This window comes from Suncus etruscus, chromosome 17 (genome assembly GCF_024139225.1).
Source record: "Suncus etruscus isolate mSunEtr1 chromosome 17, mSunEtr1.pri.cur, whole genome shotgun sequence".
NCBI lineage: Eukaryota > Metazoa > Chordata > Mammalia > Eulipotyphla > Soricidae > Suncus > Suncus etruscus.
In genome coordinates, this window is record NC_064864.1 from 44,444,372 (window position 1) to 44,464,079 (window position 19,708).

At 49.5% G+C, this 19,708-nt stretch overlaps 1 protein-coding gene across 7 annotated transcripts in view; it reads left to right on the forward strand.

Moving 5' to 3' along the window:
- Positions 1 to 19,708, forward strand: part of PAX2 (paired box 2) — an 85,869-nt gene that overhangs the window by 36,424 nt on the left and 29,737 nt on the right. For 3 of the 7 annotated variants that reach the window (XM_049764289.1, XM_049790886.1, XM_049790887.1), the window contains one exon: positions 5,179 to 5,247. The exons of the other annotated variants lie outside the window; for them this stretch is intronic. In XM_049764289.1, the coding sequence (XP_049620246.1) occupies positions 5,179 to 5,247 (69 nt within the window). The remainder of the gene's footprint in view (positions 1 to 5,178; positions 5,248 to 19,708) is intronic. 7 annotated transcript variants of the gene reach the window in all.

Genomic DNA, 19,708 nt, shown 5'->3' on the forward strand with positions numbered 1-19,708 from the left:
GAGATCAGTTTTAGTCACAAAGCCCAGGTTCCCCCACTGCCCGGCTGGCTCTGGAGAGCCAGAGAGGGAGGCAGGCATCAGCCTTACCATCTGCTTAGCAGCCCTGATGCAGTGCCTTCAGCGGGGGCTTGCCCAGCATATCCCCAAGGACAGAGAGAGTGAAAGCACGCTCCATGGACCACAGGGACGGTGTGGACAGCTGGCCTCTGATGTGAGGGCTCCCACCCTGCCTCATCCTCATCTGACCCAAGCCATTGGGGATAGAGGAAGTGGGGTCACATAATCAACCCTGGTCTTCTTTCTCTGTAACTCATGGCCATTGTACCCAGGAAAGCCACTTGGGGGACTGAATGGGAGCCTCCTCTCTTCTCTTATGGGAGCAGACAACCCTCAGGCTCTTCATGGTTCTTTCCCTCATTCCCTGCCAGATCAAGATGCTGCCAGCTGTGAGCAAGGAGTTGAAGGGAAAGGACAGAAGTAAGAGCAGATATTAGGGCCAGTAGCTTGGAAGGTTTTTCAAAGATGATGTTAGGGAGTCGCTGACCTTTCTGGCTTTCTTCTGATGCTGGAGGTAAGGCATGAAGGTGGCTGACCAAACAAAAAGGACACTAGTGTCTGAAGCCCATTTCCTATTCATGTCTGGTCCCCAGGGGATCACAGTAACCTCTGGTCTGGGAGCACTGTCCAGGAAGTGGACAATTGCAGGGGCATCGAGCTAGTGCAGGAAAGTCTTTGGCTCTACCTTTCTTGCTGCATGCTGGCCAGTTGCACCTCCCTTTTCTCTTGAAAATGTTGCTTGGATAATCAATCATCTGGTCATCATGAGCACCAACAGTCCTGGGCAGGGGAAGCTTTGGAAGCAAAGGAAGTGGGAAAGCCAGCAGATCTGAGAGTGAGTGGGACTGAGAGTGAGAGGCCTAGCCTACAGAGTAAGGACAGTCTAGGAGAGGCCTGGCCCAGCAGCCATGGCCTGGTGCTGGCCTCCTTCCAGAAGCCCTAATGGCCTCGTTTCACAGGGAAACAGCTTGTCTGGCTCTATTTCTTCTTCTTCCAAAATATCCAAACCCATTTGGCTGCCACGGCCTTTGCCACTCACTAAATTTCATTGTGGTTGTTTTGGCGGCAGCCACTAATGATCAGGGGGGGGCTTTTCAAGAGCCTTGTTTCCCCACACTCTCAGGGGGATCCCAGGCCAGGCCCTTAGCCAAAATCCCTGGCACCCTCTGTGATCTGGAAGGTTCTGCCTCACCCTTGCAGTAGTCTCCTTTTAACATCAGTCCTTACTTTTTTTAGAGTGTGCGATACTTGGGGGTGGGTGCTGGGTTCTCTGTTCTTTTCCTCTTTGTGTTGTCGAGCAAGGATGCTCTCCTCTGCAGTTCATGAATAGAGTAGGGACAGAGCACCCTACCTGTGGCTGTGGCTAGAACAGCATGTGTGCTCTCCTCCCCGAGCCATTGGTCACATTTATTGTTTTAAGCCTATTCAATTTAGTGGCCCTATTCTATTTTAGCATCTGATGCCAAAAGGGCTTGATGCTCCAGCTTGGTACTCTCTGTCCCAGGACAGAGCAAGATGTGATGCTTGTCCTTGAGGAGCTTCCAATCTAGTGGGACTCATCAGTCTATGAGTGCAGAGTGCAGAAAGACCACCAGCTATCTAAGTGCTCTGGGCCCTGGGAGGTCAGAGAGGGAAGCAGCAAGCCACAAGAGGTCCCTCTGAGGAGGGGCCTGCCAGGTGCATGGGACAGGTCTAAAGACAATAGCCCTATGGAATTCTGTTTATCTGATAAGGCAACCTGCTGACCAGAGAGGTGCTATGGGGAGGAGACATGACACGGGGCATGTGAGCTGAAGTGGCCACATAGTGGAAATGGGGTGAGGCAGATGGGTGGAGTTTGCAGGAGGCCAGGCCAAGACTGGGCCATGAAAAGAGCTGGGTGTCTGCCTGCAGGTGTGTGTGGACCCTGGGAATAGCGACGTAGAAAAGGAGAAGGCTGGCCTGGTCCTAGACCCCTCCTCACCCTCCAGCAGGCAGGGTGATAACAGAGTGAGACATCTCAGGGGCTGATGGACTTTTCCAGAAGAAGATAATCAGAGCCTTTACTGCTTAAACACAGACCTCCTGGGCCCGGAGAGATAGCACAGTGGCGTTTGCCTTGCAAGCAGCCGATCCAGGACCAAAGGTGGTTGGTTCGAATCCTGGTGTCCCATATCGTCCCCCGTGCCTGCCAGGAGCTATTTCTGAGCAGACAGCCAGGAGTAACCCCTGAGTGTGGCCGGATGTGACCCAAAAACCAAAAACAAACAAACAAAAAAACAAACACAGACCTCCTGGGCCTGAGCAGGGGCAAGAAAAGCCAGAGACCCTACTTTAGAAGGAGAGGGAATCTCTTGTCTTGACTTTATCCCCCATCTCCCAGTTGGAGCTGTCCTTTCCATCTCAGCTAAAAGTGAGATACCCTCACCATCACTATCACCTCCCCACACATGACCCAGGTGGGAAGGAAGAGGAAAAGGAGAGAGACACAGACCTTCTCAGCCTTATCTCTCTTTAATGCACACACACACACACACACACACACACACACACACACACACACACACACACACACACAGACTCACTCACTCACTCTGGATGCCTCCAAGCAGCCAGGCCCAGTTTGCATTAGGCAGCAGCACAGATGATTAAGAATAGGGGAGATAATTATGTGTCAAGATGATGTAGCCCAACTCTGCAGTCAGGCCAAGGTAGCAAAGCAGCTGGCAGGCCGGTCGGTCGCAGGAGGCAGTCTCGGCTGTGCTGCAGACACTCCGGGGTGTCCTTTAGCATGAGGGGCACAGCAGACCAAAGGAGAAATGGACCTACGGGCATATAGGGATACTAGACAGAACAGAGACCTACATCAAGAACCCTGCCATCCTTGGGTGTAGAGGGACAGGTCTTTCTCCCTTTGTCCCCCAGGAAGCCCCCTCCCACATGCAGTGGCACCTCCTCTAAGACTCGCACCCTGCACCCCGAGGACAAGCCTGGAGCCTCTCTGTTTTCCAGGAAGCAGCTCAGGAGCCTGCCTCTGGGTCCAGCTCAGCCTATTCTTCAGCTCTAACAATGTCACGGTGGTGGGCATTAGCGAGGACAATCATTGCAGCGTGTGCTGGCATTATTGGAGACAATCTCAGCAGTAGTTATTGGTGTTCACAGTGATAATACCCAAAGCATTATTGGCATTGGCACTCGGAATATGGACAGTGTTATTAGTATCTGCAGCAATCATATCAGTGGGGATATTAGTAAAGGGCCGATCAGCTGTGACTCTGGGGAGGAAGCGAGCTGACACTGACCGTGAGCCTGCTGGGGACACCACCTCCCACCTTGGCCTTGGGGACAAGAGATGCCCCCCACCTCGTGGCATTCCTCTGAGAACTCTACTGGTCAAGATGCTTTAAAAATTCCAATCCCCACCCCAAGAACCCAGGGGCTCCCAGATTGTAGGTGAGGTGGACAGAATAAAGAAGGACACAAAGCAGCCATAAGACCTTCCACCCATCTGAGATGACACATTTCCAGCAAAGTCCCTTACCCCTCCTTAGCTACAATTATGGGGAGGGGGGAGGGAACTATTAAGGACCTTCAGAAGCCATTGTTTGCTGGAATTTTCAGGTCCTGGACTGGGAGGTTGGAGCATACAAACTCCTCTTTCCCTTTCTATAGCCAGGCTGGCCAGCCAAGATCCTTGCCTTCACCCAGGTACTTTGGGCTGCAACCCCATGAGCTGTAGTCCAGAGTAATTGCCTACTTTGTCCAGAAACCCCAGGGAAGTCATCTGAGGACTGTGAGGGGTGTCATGATGGAATCATGCTGTGATGAAGATTGCAGGAATTGTGGTTTTTCCTTCATTCATTAGCTATAGCTGAATGATGCCAACAGGCACTGTTGTGCCCTGGACAGCAGGGCAAGCAACACACTGCAAAGGGCTGGTGCTCACACCACCCTTCTGCTGTGAAGAAACTGTGACTGGGGGAAGCAGTGGGTGTCCTTAGTTTCCCTCCTAGAGGTTCCCTGGACTATGAAGCTCCAATTAGACTGAGCAGCTTAGACTATAGAGACTAGGCACCGCTGGCCGTATGGAGGGCCAGAGGCAAAGAACCCCCCACCAAGAAGGAGTTGGACCAAGTCAGTGGGTAATCAGTCCCTGGAGGGTGGCATGATGGGGCAGTGGGGAAGACAGAGGCACAGCTGAGTTTGAGTCCTAATACCTTAATTTCTGTTAGCTCCATGCTCTCCAGAGATGAGAACCACACATGGCTGCAAGTCTACCTGGGACATAGCTATGGGTGCTGAGCTGACCTTGTCACAGAAGATGGGTTGTTGTGTGCCTGGGGAGAAGATCTAAGTGGCTTATGTTAGGGGAAAAGAAGTCAGTGGTGAAACATAGTTAGGCACAAACTCTTTGACCTTGGTGCAGTTCCTTGGAAGTGAAGAAGCCTAGGAAAGCTGGAGTGAGGTTCTGAGATGGAAGAAGGGTCTGGTCTCCTGTGCCCAATTGGATGCCTTGGTCCAACTCTCCTTGGTCCATCTCCTCTTGCTCATTTATTCTTCAGTTCCTGAGCTGAGCCCTGGTCAGCTCATAGTGTGCCCAAAGGGTTCCCAAGACCCCAGCTATTGCAGAAAGTATCTTAGGATACTTTTCTTTCCAATATGACACACACCAGTATGTCTTCCTGTTCCCACAGACAGATTATTTATCTTGAGAACACATGCTTCTCTCATGGATCTGTGTGCAGCTCTAACAAGGTTTATGCAAATGTGGGTCTTGAGTGAAAGGGAAGTGTTGTGCCATGCACTGGGCAGGCAGAGTGTGGAGGTTTGAAGAGATGAGTGAATGTGAGCATGTGCCTCCATGCCCCACCCCCAGAACCCTTGGTCATGAGGGTCTGCCTGTGGAGTTTTTCACTAAGGATCCGAAATATCATAGCCTGCGTTCTGTGGGCCAGTGGCTGGGTTGTCCTGAGGCATCTGGGCTTGCCCTGGGCCTAAAAGACTAAGGCTGGCAGTCCCCCTTTCCCTAGACTCAGAGCCCAGCAGCCCTTTGGAGAGGACCTGGGCCCCAACTCTTGCCCAGACTGCTCCCTGCTGTCTTTCAGGATCTCTCAGTGTCTGTCTGTCTCTCATTTGCTCTAGTTGAGGTTTACACTGATCCTGCCCACATTAGAGGAGGTGGAGGTTTGCATCTGGTCTGGACTTTAAGAGGTATGAGGGCTAGAGGGGATCTGGTGTGGGGGTCAGGGGAACTAGCTGGTGGGGTGGGGTGGCTAGAGCCCTTTCAGAGTGTGGCTCCCCAAGGCCCAGAGTGTGGTGAGGAGGAAGAAGAAACCAAGAAGCTAAAGAGTCTCAAAGTCTAGACGGCTTGAGCTAGGGCCACTGTGGGGGGTTTGAGGCTGAGCCCCAGTGGCCTGGAGGGTCAGGCCCTTGGTGGACAGGGGCACTTTTTCCAGCCCTTGGAAAAACAAAGAGCAGATCAGGTAGTAAAACAAAAGCAAAGGAGACCTGGAAGCACCTGACAGCCCTAATTCATCACGGCCCAAGTTTTTTCCTGTGTTCCCATTATATTTGTTTGTAAAAGTGGAAATCAATTTTGAAGGTAATTTTCTGGAAAGAATGGAAGGGAGGTGGGAGGGCCGGATAAGGCAGAGATGGTAAAAGGAAAAATTTAGGCCAGGCACAGCCCAGGGGCAGCTCTTGGCAAGGTGAAAGAAAATTGCATATTCAATCTCCATCCATGAATCTCCCTCGCTGCTGCCCGCCTCCTGCTCGAAAACAATGAAGGCTTTTTCCCAACGCTGGGCAGGGCCTCGGTATCAGCCTCACTTTAACTTCAGGGTCATTAATTCCCTGATTATTGAAGGAGAAGAGAGGGTGCAGCATCGTCCATTCCAAAGGCACCCCCCCCCATGTGATCGGAGCTCGGCCAGGGTGGGGTAGAGGCAGCCAGGGTGAGGTGAGGTGTGGTTGCCGAGGAGCAGAGGGTGGGAGGGAGGACATGGGGAGTCCACTGGACTGGGGGGAAGGCAGTCGGGAGGAGGGTGGAAAAGGCAGTCATTACTGCATACCTCTGTTGTGTTGTTATTGCAAATTAAAAGTAGCATGTTCCACTCCACAGCTATCTTTGGGGAGGGAGGGGCTCCGAGGGAGGTGGGGGATCTTATCATTGCTTCTTCAGCAGACCAGCCGTGGTGTCACCGTGTGAGGTGACATTTGAATTTACAATTCCGCTGAGAAAAGCCATTAATTCACAAATTAACATTTCTCCCTCTCCCTCTCTCTTTAACACTCTCTCCCTCTCTCACATGGATGTGCAAGCAATTGAAAAGACAAAGGAAATAGCCTTAAGGAAGAGACTTTACTGCTAGTCTGTCTGTGCGGAGATTGCTCCCCCTGCTTCCAGATAGATAAACCAATTACCTGAGCTGCTCTGCTCCTGGCCGCCCGCGATCACCTCCTTTTGTAGGCGGCCTCCACAGCGGCGGCTTCCTGGCTTCCTTGGTGTGGCTGGTTGGAAGAAGCCAGGCCTGCTCTGGTTGCTGACTTCTCTATCCCCACACTTTCACGGGGGTCAGCAGGGTGGACAGGAGCTCTGATGCTCAGTCAGGCCAGGAGCAGAAGCTTCTAGTTGGCTTTGGACTTTGGGTGCAGTCTGCTGTGTAGGCAGAGTTCAAGGGGAACATGGTAAGCCCCCATCACATGGGCAGGCTTGCAGAGACCCTTCGGACCCATGGCATGTTCTCTGTGGTCTCTTGGTGGAGCTGCAGGGGTCTGGCCAAATCTGAGAGGGCTCTGAGAAGGGAACTGCTGGGAGAAGTTTCAGGTATACACAGGATTCAGCCTGGAGTTGGGGAGCCGGGAGCAGGACTGAAGCAGAAGATGCTGGAGGGGCTGCTGTACTGGGTAAACAAGGAGAAAGTGTCCTGCATCCTTGCCCTAGACTCATTCTGGGGTTCAACTTCTGTTCACCCCTACCCCTCACACCTACCTCTTCTTTGAAAACATTTCCATCCCTCAGCATGTGAGCCTGCAGAGCTGGACAGTAGCTGATGATGCAAGTAACTGGGGCCTCTTTCTGCCTTCGATGTCTTCTAGGCCCAGCTTGCTCAGACTGGCAGTGGGAGTTGAGCAGAGGCTGGTTTCAGAAATAAGGTGTCCAGGTGATTGCCCGAGTTGCTTTTTTTTGACCCTGCCCCATGCCACCCAGAATCTTTATTACGGGCCCACCTCAAGGCAGCTGCAGCCATATCCTTACCAAACCCACCAGAGGTTGTCATCAGCCTATACCAGCTTCATGGCAGCCACAAAGCTTGATTTGGTTTTGTTTTCAACTAACCAGTCAGCAAAAGCTGGTTACTGTCCACTCTAAGAAAGAGGGAGACATCCAGGCCATCTTTATCACACAGACACACAGACACACAGACACACAGACACACAGACACAGACACACACACACACACACACACACACACACACACATAAATGCACCCTGTGAATCCACCTCAGTACTATGGCCACATCTTTCTAGTAACCTGGGAACTTAGTCTGTTCTAGTCTGTTCTCACTTGAGCAGAGGATTCTTTTTCTTCTTAGTTGGATGGTGGATGTCGTTAAAGCCTGCCAGAGCTATAGATGGGTTTGCACAGACCATGGTGTTCCACTGGGGGTTCAGAGGTGACTGTCTTTGGAGATCTGGTGTTTGTTTTGGTGGTGTGGCAAGGGCTGAAGTGTAGCCCAGTCCTGCATTTGTACCTAGACCGAGACCAGGTTGATTTTGCTTTGATTTTGGTTTTTGGTTTTGATCTATACCCAGTGGTTTACTCCTGGCTCTGCACTCCTGGTGGGCTCAGGACTGATGAGGTGCTGGGGATCGAACCCAGGTAGGCCACATTCAAAGCAGGCTCCCTACCTACTGTGCTATCACTCTGACCCCAGATGGCAGTCTGGTTGGGATGCACCTGAACTTTCCTGTCCTGGTTCATTTGATCATTCGACAAAGTTGCAATTTAACACCAGAGGTTTTTATTCATAACATACCAAAAATTTAGAAGTCATAATTAGCCACTACCTCTAAAGAGAAGGCAGAGGTTGGCAGAAAAAGGGGTGTGTCCTGTGTTCCTCCCTACCACAAACTGGGGTGGCCTCTTGTGTTCCAGTGGCTACTTTCTCAAGGAAGGTCCCCTTGGTCATCTTTCCCACCCCACCCCTCAACCCTAGGTCTGTGGGCCTCTGTGCATGTGGGTGTCAGAGGCACCCTCACCCCCTCCCAGCCCGCCCATGGCCTCCTGCTCCTCTCTCCACAAGGGCATCCAACAAGAAAAGTGCTGCCTCAGCCACCTGGCTCTGCCCTTCTCCCACAAGCTCAAGCCATAGATGCTGGAAGGAGGAGCTGCACCAGGCTGCCCAGCAGGCCCTGCATGTCCTGTCCTTGTGCTGGTCTCCCAGTTCATGCACCTCCCCTCCCACAGGCCCCTGAGATGGGCAGGAGGCTGGGGGACCCCTTCAGAAGGGGCACTGGGGAGAATGTGGCTGCTGCCTGCCATAGAAATGAGTCCTGGGGCCCGGAGAGATATACAGCGGCGTTTGCCTTGCAAGCAGTCGATCCAGGACCAAAGGTGGTTGGTTCGAATTCCGGTGTCCCATATGGTCCCCCGTGCCTGCCAGGAGCTATTTCTGAGCAGATAGCCAGGAGTAACCCCTGAGCCGCCGGGTGTGGCCCAAAAAACCAAAATAAAAAAAAAAAAGAAATGAGTCCTGGCAACAAGCCCCCCACTGCTGGCTGTACCAGAAAGCATCCTGGAGCTCAGGGGAGGACCCCCACACCTGCCTTTCTCTCCACCCCTCCACCCTGCCTGTTGGGGCGGAAGGCGAGGAGGGTGGGGGAGGGCTGGGCCTGGCGCAAGGACTGAAGACAGACCAGGAGCCTCAGCTGAGTGGCAGCTAGAGCCAGTAATTCAAACCATCCTGACCCTTCGCTGAACCCGAACCCGCTGACCTTGACAGCGGCAGACAAGGGAGGCCTCACAAACGCAGCTGACCTGTGAGGGGCTCCCCGCCTCCCACCCTGCTGCCCAGCCTCCAGGTGGCTCTGAATCTGGCCACCCCTCCCCTGAAATATTAGTGTGCCCCTCCCTAGAAGCCCCCGCTTAAAGGCCCTGGGCACTGCTCCCTCAGGGACAGGACTGAATAGTGAGTGTGACCCTCAGCTCTGTGGGTTAGCCTCTCCCCCTCTCCCCAGCTCCCTCTTCTTGCTGCTGTGTGTAGGTATGTCTGCATGTGTGTTCCTGTATGCATATGTATGTGTGCATGAGTGGTCCTCTGTATATGTGTGTGCAGGTATGTGTGTGAATGTGTGCGGTCTGGGTGCACACAGGGCCAGGGATAAAATGTGATGGAAACAGAGCAGACAGGAGGGGGGCAGTGGTGGTGGTGGTGGAAGTCCGGGAACAGCCCCGGAAAGCAGCATTAAAGTCAGCGCAGTTTATGAAGTTTCTGCTTTCCTCCCAGGGAGAGCTGGAGCTGGAGTCTGTCCAACTGTCTTTTGGAGTCTGCCAGATAGCTCCTGAGGCAGACAGGGCAGGAGGGAGAAGAGAGAGAGAGAGAGCCAGTGATGAGGGAGAAAGATGCACTCCTCTCTCTCTCTCTCTCTCTCTCTCTCTCTCTCTCTCTCTCTCTCTCTCTCTCTCTCTCTCTCTCTCTCTCTCTCTCTCCCTCTCTCTCTCTCTCAGACTTCAGGCCCCAGCAGACTATGATGCATGGAGGCACTCTCACTCCAGGGACTCTTTCCCCTTACTGGGCCAGGTGGACAGCCTAGGGACACTCAGCTAGGGTGAGGCAGGGTGGCCTCTGGGGAAGGTGGGTCTGTGCCCCACACTGTAGAGGAGTGTTTCCCTGAAAGGGGATGATAGCACACCTTGATGGGAGATGCTGAACCTCTGAGGGGACAATCACTCAGTGGGAATTGCAGGGAAGGAGGAGGCAGTGGACTTCTTCTGTTAGAAACTGGCTTAGAAACTGTAGATCTGAGACCAGAAAGATAGGACAGTAGTAGGGCACTTGCCTAGCACACAGTTGACCTGGGTTCAATCCTTGGCACTTCATATTGTCCCCTGAGAATCTCCAGGAGAGATTCCTGAGCTAAAAAAAAGTGGGGAGGGGGGTGGGAATAGATTTCTGGTCTTTTTTCTGAACTGAAGCAATTAGGCCAAGTAGGTTTGGGGCTTCTTGTGGGCCCAGTAGTGAAGACTCTTGCTGAGCTTCCTGAAAGACAATGGCAGAGGAATTTTCCAGGAGTGAATCCAAAGGAAAAAGTGGACAAATAGGAGAGGGTATTCCTGAAGAGACTTAGGAGCAAGCTAGAGATGGGCCTCTAGACTTTCCTGGACTTTTTTTGTGCACAAGAACACAGGGTTCTGGTGTCTGTGGCGGCACTAACGATATGCGCATGGGCCGGGACCCTTGCCTTTGAGGAAGGGGTGCGTGGGGCAGTCAGCAGCCGCTGTACCTGCCTTGCTGTACCACCTTCGCACCTCTTGCCCCTACTATGCAGGATCCCAGGCCTAGGAATTTTGCATCCCTCTTCAGGTTTCTCCAGAGCCCGGTTGAGGAGAGGACAGAGGTGGCGTCCTTGGATGGCAGTGACAGTGCAGGAAGGGAGGACAGCTGTCTGCGGAGGAGACCCAGATAGTCAGGGGGTGCCCTGCTGGAGGGAGCAGAAAGTGTCCAGGGCGGCTTTCGCCCTTTCTCTCTCCTTCTCTCCCTCCCCTCCTGCCCTCCTCATCCCTCCCCTCTTCCCTCCACACATCTTTATTGGTTCCGTAATAGCGTTGATTTGCATGTCAGGCAAAGCCTTGCTACACACACAAGAAGAACACCCCAGCCTTGGCGGTGTGGCGGTGTCAGCTCTCGCGGTTGTTCGACAGTGTAAAATTAAATTAATAAAGCCCCCAACACAGGAAAACATAACAGGAAATTAATGGCCTTTACTGTCGCTCTGATGCAGTCATTTGCAAGCCTGCTTTCCGCACCAAAGACTTCATAAATGCAAGCAGTTTCTCTAAACAAGCATACTTAGGGCGGCCTGGTATGTAATTTTTCGCCTTGCTTGTGTCCTTTGAGCTAACAAAGCCCCCTTCCCTCCTGGTTCCAGAGAGGTTTCTAACTGGTGCTGGCCCCAGCTGCAGCCCAGCAGGACACAGAAAGCCTCCAGAGCCCTCCCTAAGGGCCTGGACAAAGCTGCAGGCACCCTCAGTACCCCCGCAAACACCGCCCCCCCCAGCCAGAGAGCTGGGAGTCCCACTGCCTGCCAGCCTGCAGAACAGCTCTGCGCATGCTCTTAGGCAGATAAGTGGATCACACTGGGGAAACCTCTTCCCACCCCATCTGAGTCTATCTTCTCTCCTGCTACCTGCCCCCTCCTCACCCACTGCCTCAGAAGTCAGCCTCTTTGACTTCCCTGACCCTAGCCGTGACCCAATTCCATTTCACCTGTGGGTCACATGTCCAGCCAGCTGCCTGTTGACATTAAGACCATTTCCTGTCTACAGGTAACCTGGGGGCTCTGTGGGGAGAGAAGGTAGTTTATTCAGGAGGCAAGTCACAGACTTGCACCACTCCCCAGGGCAACCCTGGTGATCTCCTCTCAGTAGGCTTTTTCCTCCATACCAGGCCCTAAATGATCATTTAGTTCATCCAAGGACAGATTCTATGGTGTGGCTTTGCGGTATAAGTAGGGGGAATGTTAAGAATACCTAACACTGCTCTCTAGAGACCTTTGTGGCACTGTGGGTGCAAGTCCAGAAGCATGGGCACGTTTTTTGAGGAGCCCATTCCCAGCATCTAACCCACCAGATATGCACCTGGTCACTAGCTGTTGATCAGGGTGGCTGGAGGAGCAAGCTAGAAAGGAGCCTAGGTTTGGGAGAGGTGTCTGATGAGACACCTGTGGAGGGAGGCCTGGGCCTAGGCTGATGACAAGGCAGATTCTTTCAAGGTGTTCTGCTCCCTTCCAGTCAACTCTTAGAACTCTCCCTGCTCGCAGTTCTGGACAGGGGACACCACAGGACGGTGCTTATTGTTATACTCAGAGTTCATATGATCTCAAGGGATGAGCACAGAACTTGGAGTCCCCATATCCGGAGCTGGGCTCCATGTCCTTTCTGGTTTGGGGGGAATTTTTTTTCTGAAGGAAAGCAGTTGGGCCAAGCGTGTTCAGGGCTTACTGGTGGCTCTGTTTCCAGAGAATTACTCCTGGTGGGACTTGGGGACCATATGTGGTGCCAGGGTTTGGTGTTAGAGACCAAACCCAGATCAGCCTTGTGCAAGTCAAGCACCTTCCCGGCTGTACTAAGTCTCCACTTCTTCCAGCCTATATTTATTGTGCAACCTTTGGTTAATCCTGAATCAAAGCTATCTTGACTTTAAAATAGAGATTATACCATTTTACATAATAAGATGGTGAAGATCTTTATTTAAAACTCTCTTCTCTCCCTCACCCACCTCTTTTTCTGATTAGTCCTAGTTAGTACCTTGAAAGACCTGGGACAGTCTAAGTGGATTTTAGCAACTCCTGGGTTGCAGTCTCTACAATTAAGGAAATCCCGCACCATCCTGGCTGCACACCTCTGAATTTATCCTTGACAGTTAAAGTCCCTCTAAAGAAACACTGAACTCTAGAGAGGGTCCAGCCAAGCCAAGTACAGTAGAGCCACTGCCAGACTCTACCTGAAGATTCTACATCCATAATGTAGCCTAAGATTGCATTCGATTTTTTAGCAGCCGTGTCAGACTCAAGCTCATATTGAGTTCGTGGTCAACTAAAACCTCAAGATCTTTTTCACATCAATTGTTCTCAAGCCAGGTCTACCTCATTCCACACTTGTGTAATTGATTTTTTTTTAACCTAAAGATAGGGCATTCTATTTATCCTTGTTGAATTTCATCTTGTTGGTTTTAGTTTTTAATTTCACCCAACCAAGAATATGAGGACATCTTCTATATCATAACTCTCGTTGTTTTTGTTAAGGAGATGTCTTCTTTAAAATAAAGGGGAGCCGCTGGCCCACCGGTGGAGACTGCCCCTTCCCGGCTGTGATCAATGAGTACTTTATATGCTATTGGGCCCAGCAGCCAACAACCATTTCCCATTTCTTCATCTTGTCCATAGTTAGATAGGAGGAGATTCTATGTGAAATCTTAACATTTACACTGTACAAAGCATATAGCCTTAATCAATCCATTTTTAAATCCAATTTAAGTTGATGAGCAAATTGAATACCTGCAATGAGTAAAGCCAGAAGGACTGAATTAAAAAGGTAAATGGGACATAGTCCTTGGCTGCATAAAATTTCTATCCAGTAAGAGATAGCTATCCCCATCTTCAAATGAGTAGAATGTGGTAGACTCTCTGATCCAAGAGTGAATGAAATGATGAATGCTTAAAAGAAAAATTAGTTTTTTTCCAACCACTGCAATTGAGGAAGACCTAGTGGAGAGGGATTTTGTCTAAGCATTGATTGTCTAGTTAATGTGCCACAACCTATTCTTGTCAAGTGCAGGCAGACTCTGGGGTGCCATAATTTTTTCTATGCCTGGAAATTAACCATATAATAAGTTATATAGAATTAAGTGATATCAAAATCTTCCGAGATTTCCAGATTCTGATATTAAACATATTCACATGTCTATGTTTATCTTAACCCCCATCTTCCAAGGCAGGATGGTCTTGGGTCTGGTCACTGCTTTAACCCTTCATTATAACTTTATCATTATCAGAAAAGATTTAAGATGCAGGACTTGTAAAGATAGTACAGTGGTTGAAGTATTTGCCTTGAACAGGGGCTGACCCCAGTTGAAATTCATGGTAAAATATGCTCTCCAGTTCTGCTAGGGGCCACCCTAAGCTTGAGCCAGGAATAGGCCCTTTAACCCCTGTTCCCCCAGTGTTAGGATCCTATCTACTTTTTCCCCAACCCTGGGTCTTGATATGACTTATCTGGGTCTGGAAAAGTTAACCGATCAGAAAGGTTAGCAACTACCTGCTTGGTCCTTTCCTGACCTAGGTGGGCCACTCTTGCTTGTCTCATTTTTCTTAGCTGGAGAAACAGTCCAAGTGAGAGGTAAGGAGTCCTGCCTCCTCTCTCCTCTCAGCATTGCTCACTTTTCCCATCCACAGAACCTCCATCCACCTGCCTGCCTTTTTCTCCTTTCTCTAGCTGTAGCTTTCTGGACCCTATTCTGTTGTCTGAGCTTGTTCTGAGCTTTGGTCTTTCTGACTAGCTCATGCCTCTCTCATCCCTATCCTTGATAATGGCTCTTTTCTTCCATCTGTTGTATATCCTTTCTAATGGGGATGGGGTGGAAATCTCTTTGTCTGATACTAAGTGTAATACATGTTCATTGAAAAATATTTGGAAGATACATGATTTTTTAAATTGTCTATAATATATAGGCACTGTTGGAATTTTGTATTATTGCTATACCTTTTTCTGCACATACATAATTATATATAACTTAAAATCAAAATTGGAATGGTACTGTATATACAGCTTGTGTCTTACTATTTTCACTTAACATTATATGGGACCATTTTCACATATCATTAAATATTCTTTGAAAACATGATTTTTTAATGGCTGCATAATCTTCCACTGTTCAGTGTACATGTCCTTTTAAAATCTAGGCTCATCATATTTTAAAGCTTATCCGTGTGCAACAACAATGATTTCCCTAAATGTCCTTCTCTTCCCATCCTTCCCCCTCCCACTCTCTTTACTTTGTCAGGTTGATTATTTGAGCTTGTAGGGCAAAATCTCATTTTGAGAGCTTCCTGTTCTTCTGAAATTCTATTCCCTTCGAGAATCTCTTGCCAGGAGATCTCATTCTTTTCCTTAGCATATGGCAGTTTGCTTTCCTCAAGTAGGGTTCTGTCTATCGCTCCTTTTCTTTGCTGCCATCCACTCTAGACATGTTTACTTTCTCCCCAAATTCCCAGCACTTCCCTTGGATCAGTTTTTATTTTTGATCAGAATTAAGCATCCCAGAACAGTGGGCAGGGCAGGGAACCTCAGTTTCCATTTTAACAATGACTAGTTGCGTGGCATGGAAATTTTACCTAACCTGCCCAATTCTCCCCCCACCCCATTCAACTCTTTTTTTCTTTTATATTTCTGAGAGAGACTCAAATGAAATGAGCTCCTAGTTCCTTTCTAGTTATAAGTGTGATGCAACTGAATCCAGGAGAACAATTTCCATTTTTTCCTTTCTCCTTTTAAAAGTTAAAATGTTGAGCAAGTCAAGTTAAGAATTTACCAGCCGTTGCTTTTGAAATTCTACTAGACAAATCAGCCAACATTTTTTATCACTTACTCTGTGTCAGGCCCTATGCTAGGTTGACAAAAATGACAAAAATGGGTCCCTGCCTTCAAAATAGTCAGGGTGTACTGGAGAAAACAAACATTAATAAATAACTATAATACATAGACTTTGAATTTGGCTTTGGGGCAAATTACCTAACCTCTCTAGCCCTCAGTTTCTCCAGGTTAAGAGGTCAACTGCTGAAGGCAGATTGGCAGACTTCCTTCTGCTTCCTCTACTCCTTGTTAGCTGTACAACCTTTAGGAAAGTTCCCGGACTTCTGCCCTTCCATGGCCTGCTTACAAAACAGGGACAATCATTGAAGCTTCTTGCATGAGTGCTAGTGAAAATCAAATGAGTTAATATGTGTACAGTGCTTATGTATAAAGTAAGCACTTCATGTAAGCTGATGTGATTGTAAGGACAAAATTAATTTATATGGGGCTGGAGCGATAGTACAACTGGTAGGGTGTTTGCCTTGCACGTGGCCTACCCAGGTTTGATCCCCAGCATCCCATATGCCCCCCCCCCCCCAGCCTGTCAGGTGTGATTTCTGAACCCAGAGCCAGGAGTAATCCCTGAGCGCCGCTGGGTGTGGCCTAAAAAACAAACAAACAAAAAAAAAGTGTATGTGTTAGTCTAGAATCCTAAGAAGTGATTTCTACAATAGGGCTTAGAAGGAGTTAGAGAAAGAAGGCAACACTGATGAGGGAGGGGCTGGTGTCCCATTGAAGTGTCTCCAATCTAGCTAGATATGCTCAAGGGACTATCCTAAATTATATAGCAAGTGAACAATGAAATTAGAATTTCAACCAGGACATGGTACCCCAATCCAGGTAGTGTCCCTACCAGTATAATAGGATATAAGCATCCACATAAAGACTGAGGGCAGACAGGTCAGGCAAGAAGCTATATGCTCCTAACAGCACCCTACACCAATCTGGTGAGGTTTAGCTGCTAGATTAGCCCACAGGGTAGGTAGCTGCTGGTTCTAGAAGTCCAGACAGAACCTGCTCTTCTCTGGGCCCAGGCTTTGGTGGCCCAGACTGCCAAGGCCATCTTGGGACTCCTCTTCAGTTTGCCTTAAGGTTGCTAGCCAGGGCTGACTCACAGACTGTCCAGTTTAAGGGAGAAGGCAAGGTCATGAGGGTGGGTAGGGGCATCCTATGGATGCCTATATAGATGTGTTCCCATCCACACCCAGTCTCCCCTGCCCCTCAGCGTCCCCTCTTCCTTACCCTCTCTCCCTTACTCTCCCATCCTTCCTCCACTGCGCCTGCTCCCAGCACATCCTGGGCTCCCTTCTTTCTTCCCTCCCTCCCTCTTCTGATCTCCCCAACCCTTCACTTTCCTTCCCTTTCTCCTCCTTCCTCCCTCCTCGCTCCTCCCCTCCCTTTGCCATCAATTCTTGCTCTTCTCCCTTCTGGAAGGCAGCCCCATTTCTCAGCGTCCCAAACCATGCTCCCCGTTCTCAATCAGATGGGAGGGCCAAGGGGGGCAGCACAGACCACGCGTCCTGCCGGCGTGGGGGTGGGGCCGGGGCTGCACCAGCGGGCTGCCCTGAATGACAAGCGGGGATATTGATCGCGTTCTGAACTCAGCCCAGCCGATAGAAGGTAATTAATGACTCCATTTGCCTCAGTACCGAGGAGAACAATTGAGTTGGAAAAGGCAACAACTGGCAGCTGGGGAGCTGGGGGTGGCCCTGGGTGGAGGGCGAACCCCTCGGAAGAGGAAGGTGTTCTGGGAGTTAGGATGGGGGGAGGCCACTGAGGTGCCGAGTGTGAATCGCCTGGAAGGTTTGCTCACCCTCATCCCACTACACCCTGATCTGACTCCATCCACATGCTCCTCCACCTGGCCCTTCACTACTGGTCTCGCTTCCTCCACACTTTTCTCTTTTTCTCCTAAAGGCAGGCCTTTTCAGGCTGCATGTTGGAAGACTTATTTGCACTATCAACTTGCCCTTCACTCGTTTCTTCCTTTGTAAAACTGAACTAACGGAATCTTTTTCACGAGTGCCGTGTGCAGATGAGAGATCATGTATGCAAGTACCTGAAGCTTGCATGATGCATGATGATGGTTGTGGGCAAAGTAGGCACGTGTGATAGAAAGGGCTTTGGAGTCAGACAACCATGAGTTCAAGTTCAGTCATTGCTACTAGTTGGATAATGTTGAGCAAATAATTTGCGTCTCTCTAAAGAAATGAGAATGATTGGCAAGTGCCTCATAGAGTTGAAAGGATTTAATGTGTGTGTGTGAAAGTGCTTGTGTTGCTAGTTTCCTCATGAACCAGTGGATATTTGTGTCTGGACTTGAAAACCTGAAGTTAGGGGTTTGGCATATGGCGCTATGGTAGGAAACATGCCTTGTAGGTCTGAGACCCTAGTCCCACATTGCATCAGCAGAAAGGAAAGAGAAAGGAGAGGAGGGAGAGGAAAAGAGGAGAGTGGAAGGGAAGAGAGAAAAGAGGAGTGGAGAGAAGAGAAGGCTGGAGAGATAGTTCCCTCCATAAGGCACTTGCTTTGCACAAAGCTGACCTGGGTTTAAAAAAAAAAAAAAAAAAACAGTACCTCAAATGCTGGAAAGTGTTTGGTCCCCTGAGAACTACCAAGAGTGATTCCTGAGCCAGCTGGGTGTGTCTCAAAACAGAGAGAGAGAGAGAGAGAGAGAGAGAGAGAGAGAGAGAGAGAGAGAGAGAGAGAGAGAAGGAAGGAGGGAGAGAAGAAAGGAAGGATGACTTACTATTTAGTACAGTTCTAGACTTCAAGAAAATTCCCCTCAAATGCTAATTATGACTTCTTGGGATTTGGTGACAACCCCCAGTCATTCCATCTTGGTTTTGTTGACTTTGATGCATATCTGAGCTTCCTTATTAAGGAAATGATATAATTTCAATCCGTTTCTGCCACCATAATACCTTTTAATTAGCACAAAAAATACCACTGAGGGATGCAGGTAGAAAGTGCATGGGCTGGAGCAATAGTACAGCATGTAAGGTGCTTGCTTTGTACACAGTGGACCTAGGTTTAATCCCTGGCACCCCATCCATGCCTGTCAGGAATGATCCCTGAGTACAGAGATAAATCTTGAGTAAACCCTGAGTGCTGCCAAGGGCAGCCCAACCCTCTCACCCCAATCCCCAAAAAAAGGAAAGACAAAAGGTGCAACCACAGGGCACACAGGTGCAAGATCCTCTGCTCATCCTCTTCTCCCTCATCCTTACTGGCACGAAGACAGTATTTTTGGTCATTGCCTTCCTCCCTAGGCTACTAAAGCCTCACAGACACCCTTATAGCTAGTGTAGATGAGAATCAGGAGTAGATAAGGACTGATAAGCTTATGAGAATGATAACAAAGTATTATGCTGAGGAGGAAAATTCATTATTTGTCATGAAGTCTAGAATAGTATATGCTTATTGTATACAACGTGGAATGGATGGTAGTTGAACTTGGACATGCCCCTTGGATATTCCCATTTGGCAGTTGGACTTAGACATGCCCTTTGGATACCCCCACTGTAATGACTATTAAACCTGGACATGCCCCCCACGCCCTTGGACATACCCCCAGTCATGTCAGGTATAAAAAGAAAAACATGGACTGTTGCTGGGGGTAGGCCCAGAATAGTGACCAGAGCAGTGCTCGTTGGTCTACAGGAGATAAAGCATGGGAGAGATGCTGCCTGCTTTGTAACTATTCCCTTTTCTTTCTTTTTTTGTACCAGGCCTTCCCTTGGCCACCTCTGGCCAGTGAATTTTCATCTAACTCTCTCTCCCTCTCTTTGAAACCCAAAGGGGGCAGCAGTGGCAGGCCTCAGATTCTAGGAGAAGGAATAAAAGGTGTATTGGGTTCCTCTTTTTCTCCTCTCTTCTTTCTCTGTCCTGGGCGGTGGGCACTACACTAGATAATATGGGAAACTTGGTCAAGAAGAAAACAATTCACTTTGATTACCAAGTCCCCACTGTTTCCAGACTAGCAAGATGATCTCCCTTTTTAGACAAAATGAAACTGGGTTCTGTACTCTTCCTTTTGGGACCCCTGGGGCTCACCATGGAGGTACCCAAGCTCTTTCTTGGTATTGGCTGGGCAGGCAGCCTCTGCGGCTCACTGATTTAGTACCACTGTCTCTAGGCACCTTCATTTGCCAGATTCTCTTCCTCCAACCCACTGTACCTTTATTTAATCTGCATCTTTTTTTTTTTGTTTGTTTGTTTTGGGGCCATACCTGGTGATACTCAGGGGTTACTCTGGCTATACATTCAGAAATTGCTCCTGGTTTAGGAGACCATATGGGACTCCGGGAATCAAACCA